This window comes from Stigmatopora nigra, chromosome 8 (assembly GCF_051989575.1).
Source record: "Stigmatopora nigra isolate UIUO_SnigA chromosome 8, RoL_Snig_1.1, whole genome shotgun sequence".
NCBI classification, from domain to species: domain Eukaryota; kingdom Metazoa; phylum Chordata; class Actinopteri; order Syngnathiformes; family Syngnathidae; genus Stigmatopora; species Stigmatopora nigra.
The window spans coordinates 3,591,870-3,613,747 of NC_135515.1; the positions used below are offsets into that span (position 1 = coordinate 3,591,870).

Genomic DNA, 21,878 nt, shown 5'->3' on the forward strand with positions numbered 1-21,878 from the left:
TCTCATGAATATAATTTTGAGAGCTGGTTTCAACTGAGTTTTACCTGAGAGAGAGAGTTTAATATCTAAGAAAGAGAGTTTAATATCTAAGTAATGTTTAATATCTAAGTACATTTGACCAGCGACCAAAAGACCGGGCGGCCAAACGTCCAGCGACCAAACATCCGGTTACGGATTAAAACCTGTAGCTAAATAACTCTGAAAATAATAAAAATGGACAGATCTAGTTTGTAAAAATAACTCCCTTACCTGAATTCACTAGAGCAGAGGTGGCCATGTCCAGTCCTTGAGGGCTCCTATCCAGTCTCTTTGTTTTATTTCCCTTCCACCTGAATCAAATCAACTTAAGCAGGCAGTCCAGAAGCCAAAAAAAAGAGCTCCCAATTATTTGATTCAGGTGTGTTGGGGGAAGGAAATGTGGAAAAAATGAAGTGGATAGGCGCCCTCCAGGACTGGATTTGGTGACTTCTGTAATAATGGAGCTAAAATTTGAGGAGTTTAGACGACAAAGTTAAAAAAAATTAGAAAAATTCTCTTATTTACCTTGTTTTCTTAGGGTTCACTTACTTGTTCAATCTGTTCTTTGAATCAGTTCTTTTTACAGATGAGCTGGAATTATCGTAAAAGCGAGAAACTTCACCTTGTATGACGTCCTCAGACGTTCTACAAATAAGAGCATTAGCTTATTGAGGGCTCTTAATAGTATCAATTGTTGCGCAGGGTGGAATAGGATCCATTTTATCTAAAAAAAACATGAAAAAAACACATGATGATGATGAACAATTCTGTCTATTACCATAAAAAAAATTTAATGAGAAAACTTACATTCCTGCAAGGCTTCCAAATCATTATCTCCTCCATTGTAACATAAGGCGTAATACACTTTGTATATTTTTTTCCGAGCACTTAGTAACAGTGTTTTTTTTTTAGTTTTTTTTTACTCTCAAAAGAAAACCAACCATAGACAAAGAAGTGTTCCTTTTGTAGGGGAAAAAAAATAAACAACAACAAACAAGAAAGCAGCAGGCGACCTATCTCTCCGTAAGACGGCCGATGTGGTGTTCCCTTTGATTGGTCGGAGGTTCCGCTTTCGTCTTTTGTGAGATAAACAGACGCTTTAGCGCCACCTCAATAGTTGCGAGCGCTCGAGTGTTTTTGGTGACATTTCGCACCCCCTTGAGCGCACTCTTGTAAATGTCAGAAAAGGGGGGGATAAGAGGGCTTCATTCTGCCTCTGTGTAGCCATTTAAGGGGGTTCAAATCCCAACCATCTTCCCAAAAAAATCTACTTTTGTTTTGATCGCAATATTACAAACCATCTGTAAGACATTAAATGTTTTTTTAAAGAAAAAAAAGCCACAATGAATCCAGTGTCAGACTCTTCTCATTTTTTTTCCGCACGTACCCCCCCAAAAACTTCTCCACCAACGAGCGGTCTACACGTTAAAACATTTACAACATCGTAGCGATTAAAGACACCGATGAACCAATCAGATATCGCCACCCCAAAAGGGGTAAAAGTCCCTATGAGGGTTTTTTTTTTAGGGAAAAACGTTGTTAATATAACGGAGATGGGGATTGTGAGCAAGGGTTTTGGGGCCAGTGAAGGTTTGTCGTGATGGAGATACCCAAAGAAAAGCCAAAATGCATCCAGTGTCAGACTCTTTGCCAGGGGAGGGGTTTTTTTTTTGGGAGAAAACCTCCGCCATTGAGTGGCTTCCGTTTTAAAGATGTTTATGATATGATGATTGAATATTTCCATGATTCTATTTAGTTCTTCTTGGTTCTTGAAGATGATTCACTTTTAATCTAAGACTTCAGTTCGAGGCAATTCGGGTGTGGAGTTCTGATTGAAAAATGACAATTGCTCACTATGTAAATTGTCGAAATGGCTTTGTAGTTTTGCTACAAAATGTACGAATGATTTGTAGTATTTGGCAGCTCTGGAGAAGCTGAAGATTCCGCATGGTTGGATGCCGTAGTGTTTTTTAAAGGTTCTCTATCACCCCCAGGAGGCACTCGACTGAAAAGTGAATGTGAGATAGTAGATCTGGCTTTTAGATCGTTCATTATCTCCATTGTTGATAGAATGGGAGATGTGCCTTTGGGATGTTCTTTCGTTTTCTACCACTTTTGTCGCGTTTGTGATTTTTTACACTCTGGTTTGAACTTGTGTGGTAAAATCTCCCTGGAATAATATTCTTTGAGACTTACTTTGAATTTCGTATTCCAACTCATCACTCCTTAAACACAACGATTCTCGACTCGTTTCAACTATGCAGATGGAAACTAGTTATGGATCTGTTTGCTTCTTGATGATTTATTTTCTTAGTGTTTGATAGTGGCACCTTAAACTCTAGTCTTAGATACTGGTACTTTAAGAGGTATGGTTCTTTAAAATATCAAGTGCCAGAGTAAGTGGAAATCTGTTAATCGTGTCGAATCGTTGATTTAAAAGATTCAGAGACTTTTGGTGAATTCCACACCGAAAATGTGAGAATTGAAGAAGCCTCATGGATTAAAAGTGAAATTATGAAACAATAAAGATCGATCCAGTCACCTCGAAGGTGGTAGGTGGCCGGTGTGGGTCTGGAGGTGAGCCACTCAAAGACCCTCCCACTCTCTACACTTTAAGACATTTACAACTTGATCCAAGACACTAACGAACCCAGTAGCTATCTTCTCTACTGGGTCACAGTTTGCATCCCAAATGAGGCTCCAGACAAAAACGGCGTGACATAGAATTTGATCTCAGGGATCTGGAAAAGGGGGCGGGGATTAGTGAGGAAGGAAACGGTGGTTCCGGTGAATGGGGTAGTGGTGGGGTTGCAGTTTGACCGCTGTGGGTTGGCGATGGAGGTTGAAGGGGTTGAAGTTGCGTCAGGGCCGCTTGACTTCTCGCTACACGTACCACTCCTTCTTGGAGATAACCGAACCGTCGGTTTGGGAGATCATATCATCGGCTATTTCGGCCTCGGGGTCGTATTGGAAGGCTAGAGTCCGCTCGTCGTAGTCGCGGCTCTCGCCTTCTTCCACCGTGAAGTAAGGCCTCTTCAGGTCCTCGGCCTCGCCGTCATAGTCACGTTCGCCCGCCGTCTGAGCCGGTTTCTTCTCATCGTCCGAGTCGTCCGGGTACTGCAGGTTCTTGGGTACTGGGGGGTGCGTCGAAAGCCCCCCACCGCCGCCGGCTTTGCTGTAGCCGTTGCCGAAAACGTGTTTCTTAGTGCTGTAGTCGCCCTTGAAGGTACGTTGGCGGCGGCGTAGGAACACGAAGAGCAGTATGGCGGCAGCCCCCAAAAGGGCTACGCCCCCTACCGCCACCCCGATGGCCACACCTGCACTTTGCTGCTCCGGCGGGATCTCATGGCCCCTGGGTGGGTTGTTAGGGAATTCTGGGTAGGAAAAGACAGATGGAAGGGAGTGTGTCAGTGCTCTGGTGGGAGGAAGGTGCAACCGTGCTGATGAAGGAAGGATGGGAAAAGAAGAGGATGGGGGAAGTAAAGGGGGGGAAAGGAAGGACCCCCTTAACCCTGAGGCCCAATACTGGACATTCCCGACCAAATCAGGCAGCATGCAAAAGCATAAATCGGAGCCCCAGATCTTGTGTGTGAAGACTGTGACCAGAAACGCAAATTGGAGGCTATGTTTCGACATTAAATACTCGTTTTTTGCAGACAATTTTGGATGACTGGGTAAGCAAATGGAGCACAACTTTACATGAAACAGCGATTAATTATGTCGTGTCATCTACCAATAATTTTCCATACAATCTGCTGCTCCATTTGCTTACTAGGCTGACCTGGAATGTTATTAATATCAATTACTGCACATCTAGATTAGACGTGTGTGCAGGAATGGAACAGGATTTCACAAGATAATTAATCATGTCTTCAATCTATTGGGTTTTTGTGAAGTTTTTGGGGGTTTTAAATGGAATTTATGTATGTTTTATGTGTTTTCAATCGTTTTTGTGAGGTTTATTTTGGTTTTAAATGGAATTTATGTATGTTTTATGCGTGGATATAAACTAATTATGTCTGGGACTCCGTATGAAGGTGAGTAGCAGTGATTTGCAAAATTCATGCACGAACCAGCAATGGAAAATTCCATACGGTTTGATTCGATAAGCCACGGACGGACACGGCGGCGGCGTGGAAGCGGAGATCCAAAAAAGCAAACAGCCGGAAAGCGTACAAAGCAGCAATAAGAAGAATGAACACATACAAGGAACAGAGTCAGAAACGAAAACAAGCTCTCCGGTGCGAAACGAACTTGTCAAAAGTAGCAAATCCAAATTCCTGTTAGCTCAAGGCTTTCATTTCAACAAGTCAAACAAGGAAAAATTTTACGCGGGACAAAAGAATGGCAAACTACTTTCAAGTCACAACCTGTGCTACCCTGGCATCATCCAATTCTTGGCTTGAGACAAAACCGCACCTGAATAACAGCCCTTCAGTCGATGAAAGGCACAAAGAAGTAGCGATAAGCACTTCCCATTTTCTCCAGCTCGTCAAATAACCTTTATTTTGGGCTCCCATTGATGGCAACTGGACTTTACTCTGAAAAAAAGCTCGGGATTCATTTGACTGATATGTCAAACGCCAATATGACTAAAGGGAGATGAAGAAAAATGGAGATATTTCCCCAAAAAACTAATTATGTTCTGCTGCTGATAACTAAACAACGTAAATAGACAGAATATAACTTTTTATTCTTGATAGAATATAGTTTGTTTTGCACTATTGGTGTGTTTTGGAAAATATGCCACATAATTTACCATTTAGACCACAGGTGTCAAAGTGGAGGCCTGCGGGCCAAATCTGGCCCGCCGTATCATTTTGTGTGGCCCGGGAAAGTAAATCATGAGTGCTGACTTTCTGTTTTAGGATCAAATTAAAATGAAGAGTATAGATGTATATTACATTTCCTGATTTTCCGCCTTTTAAATCAATAATTGTAATTTTTAAATCATGTTTTTCGGTGTTTTTAGTTAAAAAATCATTTTGTAAAACCTAAAAATATTTAAAGAAAGCTAAATTAAACATTGTTTTAGATCTATAAAAAAACGGAATATTCAGGGCTTTTAATCCAGTTCTTTTAATCCATTTATTAAAAAAAAAAATCTAAATATTTAGTTTTTCCACTCCAACCTTTAAATGGTCGATAAAATCCCCATTTTTCCCCCCAAAACCAAAACTGAAGGATATCTTTTCTGTCTTCGAACCCGACTCAACAAACTTTGACCATCTCCACTCCCCTGTAAACAACACTCAACTAAAAAAACATATTCCCACACTTTGCCCCCTTTTAGAGTCATGGTTATTGAAACACTATTAATAACTTATATTGGATACAACATAGCGGGTGCAGAATTGTCTGTGACAGCGCGCGGGAGGGAGCCGGCGTACCACCGACGCCACATCGCCAGCGGCAACACCTGCCAACGGACTGATAAAACAGCCTCGATCCCGTTCCAGGCAACACGAGGCGGCCTCTAATAGCGACACAGCGAGAAAATATTCCGATGGCGCCTTAACCTTGACTTGGAAGCACTAAAATGGTACCATTGAGATTAATAGGTGCCAAGATGCACAGTGAGAGGCGATAATTCAATCCAGGGGCGCGATAGATTTATACAGGCAATGAATAACATGAAATACTGCAGTTTTTTTTTCACCCCGTATCCTGTTTTTTTTATTTATTTTCACGCTCTGATGACACCATCCTCCGTCGGGGTGCATTCATCATGGCGTTTTGCACCCGACTTGATCGGCTGGAAGATTTATAGCGCCCGGGAACATTTTAGTGACCAAGTGTGTGGGACAGGAGGTTGGATCGGGAGATGGAAAAGTATGCCTGACAATTTTCAAGATGGAGATTTAAAAAAATATATTGACATATAATGGACTTGGGCGGCCCTGTGGGAGAGTGGTTCGTGTGTTGGGATCACAGTGAGAGATCTGGAATAAAATACAGGTTGGTCCACTTGTGTGGAGTTTGTGTGTTCTTTGTGTGGGTTTTCTCCGGGTACTCTGGGTTCCTCCCACATTACAAAGACTGAAGCTGATTGGACACTTTAAATTGCTCCTAGGTATGAGTGTGAGCATGAATGGTTGTTTTTTACTTAGTGCCCTGTGATTGGCTGGTCACTAATTCTGGGTGTCCTCAGCCTATAGCCCAAATCAGCTGGGATAGGCTCCAGCACCCCCGCGACACTAGTGAGGATGAAGTGGATCAGAAAATGAGATAAGAAAAAAAGCCTCCCATCTTGCATTTGATGAAATTTTGATCAAATCAATAGATGACACATTGTTTGGTTAGCTAAATATATCAATATTTTTGTATACATACACCTTTATATATTTTTAAAAAATATTATTATGATATAAGTAAATCAATAGATGACATTGTGTGGTTAGCTAAATATATCTATGTGAATGCATACATAGACATATATATATATATATATATATATATATATATATATATATATATATATATATATATATATATATATATATATATATATATATATATATATATATATATATATATATATATATATATATATATATATATATATATATATATATATATATATATATATATATATATATATATATATATATATATATATATATATATATATATATATATATATATATATATATATATATATATATATATATATATATATATATATATATATATATATATATATATATATATATATATATATATATATATATATATATATATATATATATATATATATATATATATATATATATATATATATATATATATATATATATATATATATATATATATATATATATATATATATATATATATATATATATATATATATATATATATATATTTGGCTAACTACACAATGTGTCATCTATTGATTTACTTATATCATAATAATATTTAAAAAAACATATATATATATATCATACAATTTCAACGAATGCAAGGTGGGAGGCTTTTTGTCTCCTCTCATTTTCTGAACTGCTTTATCCTCACTAGGGTCGCAGGGAGCGCTGGAGCTTAAATCAATAGATGACACATTGTGTGGTTAGCTAAATATATCTATGTGTATATATACATATATCTATCTGTACAGATAGATATATTTAGCTAACCACACCATGTGTCATCTATTGATTTACTCAGCACTCAAATACATTTAAAGTCATTCTTAACTGGGTTATATGTAATAATCAAAGCGAAATATTGCCCAGATTAGAAATAAATCTATTTAAGGATACTAAACATTAATAAAATGTTGAATTATGTTTTGAATGATGACTTAAAACTGGCATAAAAAGTGAATAACAAGGACATTTAGAGGTACTTTGATCCATTGTGTTGAGTTTTAATCCTGCCGTTATCAAAAATGATGATGGCAAACATGTCATTTTTTTTTTTTTTAGTTGTCCTTCCTCTTTTTACACCTACACGTCGTCCTTTGTAATTTCCTCTTGCTCATCCTTACTTAGTCACGTCACCACGCCCCGAGTTTCAATAAAAAACGCCCCCGTCTGCTCTTAGTTCACCCAGGAATGGAAATTCCTGGCTGGAACGTGTGCTGACATGTCACTGGGAAGACAAGTGGCTACAGATCGCCAATTCTGAAACTCTTTTTTTCTCTCTTAACATTCCTGCTGACGTCGTGTTTACTTTTGAAGGAGTGCACTTTGTGTCCGGGACACAAACGTTTATGGACACGCCTCTGAATCAATGGAAACATCTAGTAAAGGTTGGAGTACTGCTACTTGATTTCTTATCCTTCCTACCATTTTCTGTAGAATAGTCCAGCGACAAAGTAGTGGATAAACTTTTAAAAGCCGATGATATAGGACTGGGTGTCAAAGTGGCGGCCCGGGGGACAAATCTGGCCCGCTGGATCATTTTGTGTGGCCCGGGAAAGTAAATCATGAGTGCAGACTTTCTGTTTTAGGATCAAATTAAAATGAAGAGTATAGATGTATATTAAATACCCTGATTTTCTCCCTTTTAAATCAATAATTGTCATTTTTAAATCATTTTTTTCTGTGTTTTTAGTTCAAAAATATGACACCCTTGAGGAAAAAGGTTTTGAAAAAAAATTAATAAAGTGAGGGTCATTCTAGAATTACAGGAAACCTTTCGTTCCAATAATGGAATTTTAAATATTTCACATACTGCACAAATACTAAAACATGCAATCACAAAAAAATTGAATGCATGAAAATATGTTATTAAAAATACCAAAAACAGTCGAAAAACGGTGACAACTGCTTTTTTATTCAGTTGACTTATCAAACTTTTGTTAAGTGTCAAATTATGGCAATGCTAGCTAAAAAAATACTGATTCCATTTTTCGTTTCCTTTTCGGGCATCTAGAAGGCCCCAACATTTTTTAAATGTAGTTGCAAATGTTGTAAAAGCTTCTATCTATTCATTTTAAAATGGCTGCTTCCCAATTCAAATGGATTGGACATCTAGCCCCGTCAATGGCACCAACACACGATTATTAACATTCTATTGCAATTTTTCCCAAATCCAACGAAAGCATCTCCAGTATGGGATGTTTTTTTTCTCACAATTCGTATCTAATGGGATTACAGAGACACAGGCCCTCCATCAGACACATGAATAAGAGGTCACATCTTCCCGCCCACTCAAAGTGGGAAAAATATGGGAAAAGGATCTCCCGTAATCCTCCGTCTCAGATTCGACGATGCGTCATCCGATTCGTCACTGGAGCCTAATTAGCACGGACAAGATGGAAGACATCAAAGACCGGCCGATGCTAGGTTCCCATAAAGGATCAGGTGACGTTATGCATGAACACCTGCCTTGGAAATCCTGCTCAACTGCAACGTGGGACAACAAGTCGTTTAACAGAAGGTATTTTTGCAAGTCCCAAAGCACACATTTTTTTTGTCGTTAGTCACGTTATTGCGTCGGCGAGAGTTGTTCAACTTGAATGTCCAGAAACGGAAATCAAATCGTAACCTGATATGAACCAAACCGGTCATTCAACCACTCATTCAGTTTCCGAAGGGTAGTGGGGGGTGCTGGATCTTATCTAAGACAACTATGAGCAGATAATGAATTTATTTTTCTCCCCAAGATGGCGCCGTCACGCGGAAGCCAGTGGCAGTACTTTAATGTACTTTAATGATGAGTGATGAGTATGTTAATACTCTAGTCCTGTTTTTCTGTTTATGTTTCATATGTACTGTTAACGGATGCACTTTTTTATATGTATCGTATCTTGTGCTGACCCGGCCCATCTGTCAAATTTTTAAAGTCAATGTGGCCCCCGGGCCCAAAAGTTTGCCCACCCTTGCGCTAACCACTTGGGAACACTCGAAAATGTCCTTAGATATATCAGTATGATTGGTCGTTTGTCTGCGAGAAACTACTGTTCGTTGCAATATGCTCTACCACCCCTTGTGGGGATAAGTGGAATAGCAAAAGAATGAATAAATGAATAAGATTTGGCATTCTTGACTTCTATTTTTCTTAGCCAGTGTGCTTGTCATTTTTACAACATGACATTGCCTCCATTTCTTTTTTGCATTTTGATAAAGTGTTCCTTAATACCCGCTTAAAAGCGTGAGCCATGAGCAGAACCGACACGTCTGGCTTCCCTAATGCACATTTTGCCTGCCAGTGGCTGTGGTGACAAAAATAATAAAGAGGAGTTATTGGGTCAGCCCGCATTAGGCCGAGCAAATCTGCTCTTTTTTTTAAACAGGCCTAGCTTGTTTTACCATCCTAGTCCTTTCCGCCTTTAATTTTCTTCTGCCGAAGGTCGGATATGGAGGACGGATTTCCGTCCCGTCCCACGTCGGAATCCCCCCGACGATCCCGAACGAGCAGAGCCGGCAGAAACTAACGGCGATGATAGATCACACTTCGCTGTCACGTGTCTTCCCTTGGTGGCATTTTCCTCCTCCAAAACAAGATGGAGGAGCACCCAAAGCGCCATCTCCATTTTGTCAAGCTGCAGTCAATCCGTCTTTATATAAACGCTGCCACAAAAGCTCATCGAGACGGGACGGAAATACATAAAAAACAGCCCATCTCGTCTACAAAGTAATTTTTTTTAAATCCACGGCCGTTGCAAACTGTCATTCCGTCGCGGCGCCTAAAAAAAAACACGGAAATGGCCCCTTCATTACGCTAATTCCCTTTCCGAAACAAGCGCGCAGTGTTTTTGTGCGACGGACAAATTGACGCTGCCGTCTTCATATTTTTTTCTGGGAACAATGAGGCCCGATGAATGGCCTCTCTGTTCTCAAAGGCCTGACAATTGTTCTGTAATCGTCCGCCGCGTTGTCGTCGTTGTCTTTTGTTCGGAAAAATGTGGGAACAGTTCTTTTTCCCTCGCCGTGAGATGACCCTCGGGAGAGATCGTTTGTAAACCGCGGCGGGAGGCGTGTTGATTTTTCTTCACTTGAGGTCTTGAAGTGGCAATAAAATTGTTCAAGATTAAATGGAGTTGTGGATGAGGACAGGGGGAAGCTTTGCGGAGTATATGAGAGAGGTTGGACTTAGTCGCAGTTGTGGACGGCGATAAACGTCCAATCTATTAGAACAGGGAGTCCTGGCAGCAATTATTTGTGTCTATTCTGGTTTATGGAGCAAATAGGGATGCCACAATTAATCAACTCATTGACAACTAATGCAAACAAATGAGAAAACTAATTCAAGGCCATTATTGAAAAAAAATTGTACCATATTTTAGGTATATTAAAGGATTTTTGCTTTTTTGAGCCTCACTTTTGTGCGCCATTTAATATACCCTTGCAGTTTAATATATTAAACGGGGGGTAACCTGGTAGTTATTTTCCTTGTAATGTTATGACAAAAGCAAAACTGAAAACTCATTTTTTGATAAAGATTTGGAAAATTCAAAACTGTTTTTGATTAAAAAAAATAGAGTAGAATGTGTACATACGAACTAAATCAATCAAATCTCTTGGAACGGTACGATGGACGTCATAAAAATAAATCTAATGGAACATTTTTGTGAGTTTTTATTAAGAACACTGAAATTCCTCAAATCACTTCAACTTAGTTGAATGGCCCCGATTATTTTTTGCGACAAAAATGTGGTTTGCCATTTGTCCATTCGTCTTTTCCCAGTCAAAATGTCTCTATCACCGTCAATGGCACCGAAACATTCCCAGCAAGTCATCTGAGTTTAAGCCACTTAAACCTACAACGTGGTCCAGGATGAAAACAGGTTTTATATCTGGATTTTAAAGGGCTCAACGATAGAGGAGATGAGAGCAGTTAAGATCTTTTAAGGGAACCATCCATGATCCATTTTTTTTTTGCTCCTCTCTCTCTTTTTTAATCAAAAGCTTTTTTTTTTTTTTATCTGAAATGAGGTGCACAAAGCTTTCTTGTTCTACCAAATCCGCCTAGAACAGGAAGGAAGCGAATGCACAAATTGATTCAATCCGGCAGCAGGAAAAAATAAAAAAGTGGAAATGAGATGGCTCAAGAACCTGATAAAAGTGGATTTTGGAAAGGATTGAAGGCCCAAAAAAAAAAAAAAACCTGCCTTAGAAAACCTCACATAAGCGTTATCCTCACTTTTCTAAAAACGTATGACTGATAAAAGGTTTCGCACATTGGAAAGATAACAATAGAATACATGGCTAAAAATACTAAATATACACCTATTTTTGATGGAAAATGGAGCCTGGAGCACTCCATTTTTTTCAAATTTTAGCAGGTAATCTGTGTTGTGTTTTTTTGCTTATTTATTCAGTAGAATTACATTAAAGTGACATTCACTGGATAAGTAAGCAACGAAAATGTGGTTTACAAGTCACAAACATAAATGACAATCCATGCATTTAAAAGTCAAGTTGTTAACTCGCTATATGATTCCAATGGAAAACATTCCTATTTCTTTGACATCAAGATAAATCAGGTATTGCACCAGCAATTTTTCTCCCTTTGAAGAAGACGCAGCAGCGTACACACAACGGGAGGCCGAGAATCAAATTCAGGTGATGCTTGCTTGCTACGTTGTTTTTCTTATTTCTTTATATCAGATGACAAACAGCCGTCGTCTTCTCTACGGAATTAAAGTCGTGGAGGAGCCGTGTATTATCACGGAAACGCCGCTGTGAAAATTTACATCGCGTGTCACGTCGCTGTCAATCTCGATGTCCGCCTGGATTATTCTAATAGGCTAAAAAAAAAAAGATGCAGGTGGATTCTTTTACTGGATTCCCATTGGCAGGGGGTCCTGGAACTCTATCCTATTCAACTCTGGGGACTCTGAGGTCGTTGTCAGCCAATCACAGGGCATAAAGAGACAAACGACCAATCAAACATACAATTAGGAAGACTGATAATTTAGCGTAGAATTAGTTTAGCAATTTTTGGGAAAGTGGGGTACAGAGGAAGGTCGGAACCCATCCTTGATCTCAGAACTGTTAGGCGGACCTGTTTGCCACTCCTCCACTGCGCCCCCAATTGTTAAAACATATAAATACAACTGTAATTGTGAGGAATTCTGACATTGAGTGTCATTCCGTAGCATTTTTGTTGAAATTTCCAATTTCCTGGAACGTAGCAGAGTGAGAGTCAGTGGTTTGATTGACAGCTATGGTAGACTTGAGCCTACCGTTGACTATCAGATGGACAAGTGGGGAAAAATACTGTGGGATCGAGTGATGGAAAAATAGGGCCAGAACCTATCTACATTTCCAGAGGAATCTATTCGGAATTTTAGGACCTATTAGATTTTGAAGTAGTATTAGCTCCTTGGCGAAAAAAAATAAAACCTCCGTTTTTAAATACTTAAATACTAAAAAACATTTTTTTTGAACTTATCTACATTTCTAGAGGAATCCATTGGGAATTTTAGGACCTATTAGATTTTGAAGTCGTATTAGTTCCTTAGCGAATAATCAAAGCTCCATTTTTAAATACTTAAATACTAAAAAACATTTTTTTAACTTATCTACATTTCCAGAGGAATCCATTCAGAATTTTAGGACCTATTAGATTTTGAAGAGTATTAGCTCCTTAGCGAATAATCAAACCTTCGTTTTTAAAGACTTATATACTAAAAAACATGTTTTTTTTGGTCTCAGTAGTGGATCAGATTTCAGAAGTCAAACATAAAATAAACAGAATGCAAAGTATGCGAAACTGTAAGAGTTTTGGCTCCAGTTTCGTTGTCTTGACGCCTATAATTCATGATCTTGATCTCAATGATTTCTGAGTTCAGCTTTAGTACGCCAGTGTTTAACGTGAGCACTACGAGTTTTAGCAATTTGCTTCAGGTTGAGCTTCTTCCTAAAGCCGAGAGTGATTAATCGACGAGGGTCCTTCATTAGACTGCAACAAGCGACGCATGTCCTTGGAAGAAGAAGAAGCACCGCCAAGCCCACGTGATGACTCTCGGCGCTTGGACGACCTCCCTCCATATCTAATTGAAACAAGGCGCTCCTTGGCCGCCGTTATCTACCGAACGCTGACAAATGGCCGCGCCAGAGCGCCGAGCTTGATTAAAATTTGCCTTTCTTAAGTGCTCCGCCAACGTCGTTTCCTAGCGAGGAGAAAACAGATTTCCTCAGATACGCCACGGCTCGCTTTTGACGGTTTATCTCGAAGAAAACTGGAACCCAAGATGTTTTTTTTCTTTTTCTTACCCTGGCAGGCGGATATTGCCATGTCAGTCCGTACTCATGCATAATGCACGTCGTCATGTGTTCGGATAACATTCCGGTCGCGATTTACGTCCGACGTCTTGATATTTTACGCTTCGGGGAAAAAAAAGACAAGTTGTTGACTAAATTTGTCATGATTTCATTTCTGCCCTTTAAAAAGGAGCCTTGTCGTATTTGTGGAAATAGACGATTGGAAATCAAATGAAAGGGCAGGTATACAAGCTTGTCAACATCTGGGCTAGCGAATGGAAAATGTGCATTACGAAACAACAAGAAAATGTTATCGAATGATACCAAAGACATGTTTGTACCTGTATAGGACGAGCTTGTAATTTTATCTTTTGTGTTAGCACCTTCGAGCGAAAGGCAGGTTTTGACACGTTGTCGCATTTTTTCGTCACTTCAAAAGGGCAACCTGATCTGCTTTTGACACTCATTTGTTACCCTGCAATTGTGACATTGTTTCAAAACTTGCAGCTGTTGCTTTTATTATCATTTTTTTTAAGATAACCCATTTGAAAAACAGCATTCTGAGTAGAACACTTTTGCATCAGTATAAGTCTAATATTATTACTTTTTTTGTTCATTTTTCCAAATTTGAAGTTCATAAAGTTGTTATAAAGTGGGTTGGGACAGTAAACATAAGAATGAAGCTAGCAGGCATTAAAAAATACAATATTTGCATATTTACTAACAAATTTAGGCCCATAGATGACTATATATTCATTCAATTGCATCATCCATTAGTTTCTGCCAACTCTCCTGGTCAAAAATAAAATAAACATTTATTAACCTTATAGCAAGCCTCTATTTTCCATCTAACAAATCAAAGGATTTCAAGTTGGCCCTGGATTCTTTGATTCTTATTAAAAGGAGTCCCAAGAGAAAATAAAAGTCTAGACACACCTAATTTAGACTATTCAACAATCCTACCTTGAAAGTTTTTGATTTTTAACTATTCAACAACCCTAGACTTTTAAATCTCATTATACTACCACAAATGACAATAATAATTCAATGTGTAAAGAAGACAAGAGTACCCACGAAAAAACAGCACCCACAGAACCTCCCTAACTCCAAACAAGATCCCTGGAATTGAGCCCTTGATCTCTAAACGTCAAAGCGCACAGTGTGCTAATCACACAAGCTGTGCTGCTTCTTTCCAACACATTCTTTGGTCAATTCACCAACCTGTTGCTCACATTTAATGATTTCAACCCAACAGGTTTTCCGTTAAACAAAAAAAAATAAAAGGCCGATGAATTAAATCGATCAAACAAACCTTCGTAATTTCACCGGTGAGCACAAGTAAATGACATCCTTATTATTTGCGTACCAAGAGGAGGCCCGAGGCTTTTTCCTCACCTTCATTATCAGCCAACTTCAAAACAATGTGGAGAAAGAAGCCTCTATTCAAATGTTATACACAAACATCAAGCAGCTGAATGTGTTTAAATGAAGTACCCGCTCCCTTGAGTCACTCAACACAAAGGCGTGGGAGAACAAAGCTTGCTCATTTACAAGAAATATATAGAAAATGACTTCAGCGCCTTTCCTTCTTTGTCTTGGCCAGGTATTGTGTCACTTCCAAGGGCCCCCGATTGCTTCCTCCCTTTCCTGTCTGGCGACTAACGGCCACCTCTCACACCTGAATGATCACACAATATGTGACCGCTATCAGGAAAGAATAGCAACAAAAGCTCTACAAAAAACTGAGACTGGATGTGATTCAACGACGAGAATCTTCGCACTTTTGCCCTCGCTTAAAAAGAACGCCAAAAAAGTATATACGTTGGCGTCGAATGTTCCGCCGCCTACGGTAAAGGTTCTGAATCAGCCGTCAGTACACCCGCACACAAACCCGTTTTGTTAGTAGCTGTTTTTGGTCGGTTATGAAGCCATGCCTGATAGAGCAAAAAAAGAGCCGGGAAGGGTAGAAGTAGTTTGGCCTACCGGTGATGTTGACGTCGACGATGCCGGTGCGAGTGCCGATGCCGTTGGTGGCGTCGCATACGTATGTGCCGGCCAGGTCATAGGTGACGGGGCCCTTGAAGAATAGGCTGTTGTTTTTGATCTCCACGTTGCTTGGCAGTGAGCCGTTTAAGCTGGATGGTGGAAATGGGGAAAAAAAGTTCTTGTTCATTATACTCTTCTTCTAGCGACATTATATATATGTATATGTGTATATATGTATGTGTATAAATGTATGTGTATAAATGCATGTGTGTATATGTATGTGTATACATGTATGTGTACATACGTATGTGTATATATATGTATGTGTATATATGTATGTGTATATAGGTATGTGTATATATGTATGTGTATATATGTATGTGTATATATGCATGTGTATATATGTATGTGTATATATGTATGTGTATATATGTATATGTGTATGTGTATATAGGTATGTGTATATATGTATGTGTATATATGTATGTGTATATATGCATGTGTATATATGTATGTGTATATATGTATGTGTATATATGTATATGTGTATTTATGTATGTGTATATATGTATAAGTGTATATATGTATGTGTATAGGTGTATATATGTATGTGTATATATGTATGTGTATATATGTATGTGTATATATGTATATGTGTATATATGTATAGGTGTATATATGTATGTGTATAGGTGTATATATCTATGTGTATATATGTATGTGTATATATGTATATGTGTATATATGTATAGGTGTATATATGTATAGGTACATATATGTATAGGTGTATATATGTATATGTATGTGTATATATGTATTTTTTGTATGTAAAGTTGTCCTGTAAGTTCCGCAAAACCAAGCCATTCAAAATAAAAAAGAAGTGAATAATAAGGAGGAACAGGTCCAGAGATGCTTTAACTTCCAAAGAAATAATCAAAAATAAACAAGAGGTAACCCTGAATTAAGTGAAAATTAACAAGGAAGTGCTCCAAAATTAACCCTTTTGGCTTTGATTAACAACACAAGACAACCAGTCAGGTCACGCGCAAGCAGTATTCCATAATAACGACACGGAAAAACTGTCCTGGGCGAGGTGAGCGTGGGATAATTGGCATTCACGTAAACGAAACATTACACATGATGTATCTCTAGCTTAATCCATCAGTCCACTACACCCAGGGGAAGCAAGCCCCAACATGTAAGATGACGCCCGAAGGCAACTAAACTAAAGCACTAAAGTATACGTGTGCCTTTTTGTTAGGCTCTTCCCAGACGACCAGCTGATCCAATGATAAGGTGTCACCGAGAGGGCGTCTCGGCTGTTTGTGCACGCCGACGCTTATGCTGGTCTGCGCTTGATCGGGTCGTGCGTCGGGCACGGTTCTTTCTCTTCCAGAGACGGAAGGTCGTGTTTGGAAAAGGCACGGATTTCCACCAGAAAATTGACCGGTTTTGACGAGGAAAGATGTCTGATTCACTTAAACTTTAAACGAACGCAATTGCGGACTACTCTCGTCTTCTTTGCGCAGAAGCAATCATATGGCGTGCAGTAAATAAAATTCAAACTTTTTTTTATTCTTTAAATTTTTTTACGACCTTTTCCCATGATGGTAGTAGCTCTGTCCACTCTTATGTTTTTTTTTGTGTTTTACATGAAAAATTTGAGGGAATATTGGTAGAAAGTAAGTAAAATTTAATGACACGCCTCATGAGATAAACTACCGTATTTTCACGACTATAAGGCGCACTTAAAAGCCTTAAATTTTCTCCAAAATAGACAGTGCGCCTTATAATACAGTGCACCTTATATATGGAAAACATATCATTCATTGAGGGTGTGCCTTATAATGCGGTGCGCCTTATAGTCGTGAAAATACGGTAATTTAAAAGGAGAAATGGTGGAGGTCACTGCAATGCCAGCCATTTTGTGCTATTTTTGTCAATGTTACACGAATGTCACTGCTGCAATCACACCTCCGCTGGGCTGTTTTTTAAGGCCCCAGTCCGGCTCATTCCGTCACAACCTCGCGTTGAGCTGACCTCCAGCGCCCGGCCCAGGGGAACCTTCACAACAAATTTGGCGAGTGGTTTTCAACGCGGCGACGGCCGTCCTCTCCGATCCGTCAGCGACGCACGCGCCCTCGTCTTCCTCGATCACATCTTGCCGCCTTTATCTTTCCCTTCTATATCCCAGCCTTTTTTGCTGAAAACTAAATGTGTAATAAATACATAGACGTGTGCATAAAGGTGCCTCATTAGAGGCTAACTAGAGGGAGGCTTGTGGCAGAGCTACAATGAGCTATTAATCTACATCCACCTTTTCGCCTCGGCTGAGCGATTCCTGCTCAAATGTTATCGCGTCTATCTCTGTGTTCATATAAAACAATTATTAACTAAAATATGGTCTGTGTGGACCGCTGCTGAAGTGGATAATGTCTTGGCCTTACAGTTATAGGGTCGAGGGTTCGATCCCAGGTCGGCCGTTATAGTGTAGAGTTTGCATGTTCGCCCAGGGCTTGCGTGGGTTTTATCCGGGTGCTCCAGTTTTCTTCCATATTGCACAAAAACATGATTTTTAGGCTAACTATATGCTTAATTGTCCTTATATATGAGTATTGTCTGTATCATTGTTTCCTGCTTGGTGCCTGTAGTTAGCTGGGATAGGCTCTAGCACCCCCTGCAACCCTTGTGAGGATAAGTAAGATAAAAAAGGGTTTTGTAGTGCGCATGTCATAAAATAAATGGTTAATAGGACAACACAAGTGTATTATTAAGAGCATAAGTATCAAAGTCAAGGCCAGATTTTGGAAAATATTCATGCCAATATATATTATTTAAAAAATATAAAGGAATAGTTTCCCTGTGTTAATTTTCAATATGTAAGTAATAAATTAAAGTAAAATGAGCAAGAACTAAAAACTAAATAGTTTTTGAGGCGCCATCACCTAACTACAAACTATTGTCTACCATTCAAATGGATTGGACAGTAGTCAAAAACCCATATTTTTTTGGACTTTTTTTTTTATCAATAACATTGCTTGTTATCTTCTTTACAGTGTGTGTCAACTTAGTGATGTGAAGAGGCGTGGTAGGATCATTTAAAAACATGTTCCAGCAGACGGAGACCACGCTGAGCGCGCCCACTCATTTTGTTAACTCCTGTTCATTATACAGTTTTATCATGCATATTACCCGCGGGGGGTGCAAATTTCTCATCCAACAGCCGTTGTGTTTATGTGGGGCGGATTTTGTAAAACTACACCTTTATGTATACACACCTGCAAAAAAAAAAAAAACCTGTCTATATATAAGTAAAAGTGTGCATTACAATATGATTTTTTTTATAAATTAAATAAGAAAACCCTTGGAAAAGATTTTAGAAGAAAATATGGAATGGGGAATTAAATAGCATAAAAAACAGCATTGACAATGAATAGAAAAAATTATATGTTGATTAAAAAATGGAAATATAATTAGTAATAGATCATTTGGGGTTAAAACATTGGTAAAGTAGGGAAAATGAATTTAGTTTAAAGGCGTTTTTAAAAAAATAAGATAGTTTAGTATATTAATTTTAAAAAGTTGGGGCAAATGTTGGGTTTATATAAAAAATAAAGGTGATTTTGACTAAAAATATGCTAGGAATATACTTTTGTATGCTGATAATTAATTTGACACTTAAATCTAGTTGTTTTTTTTACCATTTCATAGGTTTTTTTTGCCTAAAACAATACATCAGGGAACGCCCACTTTTTTCAACAATTCTGGTTGTGACATCACAACCAGAATTGTTAATAGGCAATAATTACATTACAGCCACTAAGATAGCAAGTGCATAAATAACAGAATAGAAAATAATTGTTGTGAAATCATCTTATTTGTCTATTTTTCAGAAAGACTCATTTGAATAAAGAGCCGTTGTGTCAAATTTTGGATGAATTTGCCCTAAAAAAATCTGGTCTACTGTCACTTTAAAACTTTCATAGCATTTCACATCACATTCAAACTCACAGTTTCCACTGGTAGATGGTGACAGGAGGGTTAGCATCAGCCCTGCAGGTCAGTTGCACATTTTGGCGGTTAAGGTACCAGTTTGAGTCAAAACCTTCGATCTTCACCTCAGGTTCATCTGTGGAGAGAAGTGCAAAGGGCGCAAGTTCAGATAGATGCACACACTTGTTGGGAACCTTGGATCAAAATATGGCAAGAATTTACTGGCGCTCATAACAGACGTGCTGCGTTCTGTCCTCATACCGAACATCATACGGCATTCCCGACTTGTCTCGCTCTCGATTCAATTTGTCAACAACTGACGCGAGCGTGTCGTGACAGTAGGCGATGTGTTTGTTCTACAGGGAATGCACTTTTTTTTCTGTGCTCAGAGCAAGAAAATAACAATTCTAATGTTTGTTTTCAATGATTCTTATTATTGAATGACTGGATAATTAATGTAATTTTCCAAGAAATCTATATTTATTCATATTTAGGCCGTAAAGGGCGAAAAACTGCAAACATATTGACACCTAAATAATCCCAAAATATCCCCAAAATCCAATTTACCCAAAAAACCCAATTTCAGGTCACCTGTAGTCAAGCAAAAATATATTTTTCACAAAAATCATCAATATTTTGATATTTGTGGATACTTTTAGCAACCCTACAAAAGTCCTACAGATCATTGACCTCTGAAAATCTATCTAAAAACACACATTGTTAAAAAACGTAGGGTCAAAACTAGAGGAAAATATGCCAAAATTGTCTGTTGCTGTTCCCGAAATGAATTTTTTTTTCTCCAATTGGCAGGTTGGAAGAGCCGGATGTTGATTTAGTAGGAAGGTTGAGTACCGCATATTTAGTAGCTCATTTACGTCTAGGTTTGTTTGCGCGGGTGTCGCTAAGTTGACTTTTGTTTACTATGAACTGAAGCCTGAAAGTCCCCTAACAACACAGGCAACAAGAGTAGGGTGACCTATGCATGGCCCAAAGAAAGTTAAGTTACTACATTCCTAAAAAAATACTATTATAGGCAGCCTTATAACTGACATGGGCATTGACATATGTGGTCATTATGTTCATAAATTCATTTGCTTGCTTATTTGAGGTGATTTAATGACGGAAAAGAGATAATTTATATAAATTTTTGGTTTTGGTCAAAAACAGCAATCTGTTAAAACTCAATCCAAATCACTTGGACGTCAATTGATGAACAAGTAAGCAAGTTAATGATTTGGAGATGATTTTTAACGTCAATTTTTCGGCATCTTTAAAAATTTGGGTTATCGGCGTCAAATTCTCATTTTTGAGTACATTGGTGAAATCTTTGAAAAAAAATTATCGATTTTTACACTGATTAAAACTCGAAAAGATCCTAACTCGTTGCAAAATTGAATTATTGCGAATAACTAATAGGATTAGAAAATAGTACATTTACATACAGTGACAACTTCGATTACATCTTATCTGGGTTTCTTTATATAAAGAACAAAAAAACGTCTTAATTTGATGCAAATTCAATGGTGAGGATGGCCATCCATTGGGTTAAAATTCCTAATACGAGCCTGGTCTCAACCTCACGGAACGATAGTAATGTTTAATTGCCAGTCGTATTATGAGCGGCAATAAAACTGACAGGGTTCTCGCTCTATTGCGGAAAACTCCGCCACAATAAAAAAAAAGGCGCATCTGCTTACACTGCACATTGAGCACCACGCTGTCGGTGAAGCGCTCGTTGCGGTAGGTGACGATGCAAGTCAGCTTTTGCTTGTGCGTCTCCCGGCCGGGGACCACCACGTAGTTGCTGCGCACCGTCACCGTGCCGTTCTGGTTGCGCGTCTCTTGGAAGGTAGCCTCTCCCTTCAGTCGGGTATCCCACCTGATGATGCTGGGCGGCTTGCCATTGGCCGACACGCACGTGGCCACCGTCATTTTGCGGCGTTGGGAGCGGGCCACGATGGTGGGCGTGGTCAGGGTCATGCGAGTCAAGGGTCGAGCTGTGGAGAGAATGGAATTAGAACAGTGATGGGCAAACTACGGCTCGTGGGCCACATACGGCCCGCCGTCGTTGTCCAAATAGTTATTTTTTCCCCAAGATGGCGGCGTCACGCGGAAGCCAGTGGCAGTAGCTGTGTCCACTCTTATTTGTTTTTGATGTTTTACAGCCCCTCTTTTTTAAATTACATTTTAATATTTCTTTAATACATTCCTTTTTACTTGACTTTG

General features: G+C 38.8%; 1 protein-coding gene across 5 annotated transcripts in view; it reads right to left on the reverse strand.

Annotated features, from left to right (window-relative positions):
- Positions 1 to 21,878, reverse strand: part of nectin1b (nectin cell adhesion molecule 1b) — a 136,375-nt gene that overhangs the window by 56,937 nt on the left and 57,560 nt on the right. For 4 of the 5 annotated variants that reach the window (XM_077722010.1, XM_077722012.1, XM_077722011.1 and 1 more), the window contains 3 exons: positions 21,350 to 21,649; positions 19,671 to 19,788; positions 15,657 to 15,808 (listed from right to left, as the gene is read on the reverse strand). In XM_077722010.1, the coding sequence (XP_077578136.1) occupies positions 15,657 to 15,808; positions 19,671 to 19,788; positions 21,350 to 21,649 (570 nt within the window). Of the gene's footprint in view, positions 1 to 558; positions 3,393 to 15,656; positions 15,809 to 19,670; positions 19,789 to 21,349; positions 21,650 to 21,878 lie in introns of those variants that run through there. The other variant, XM_077722014.1, reaches the window with a different exon arrangement.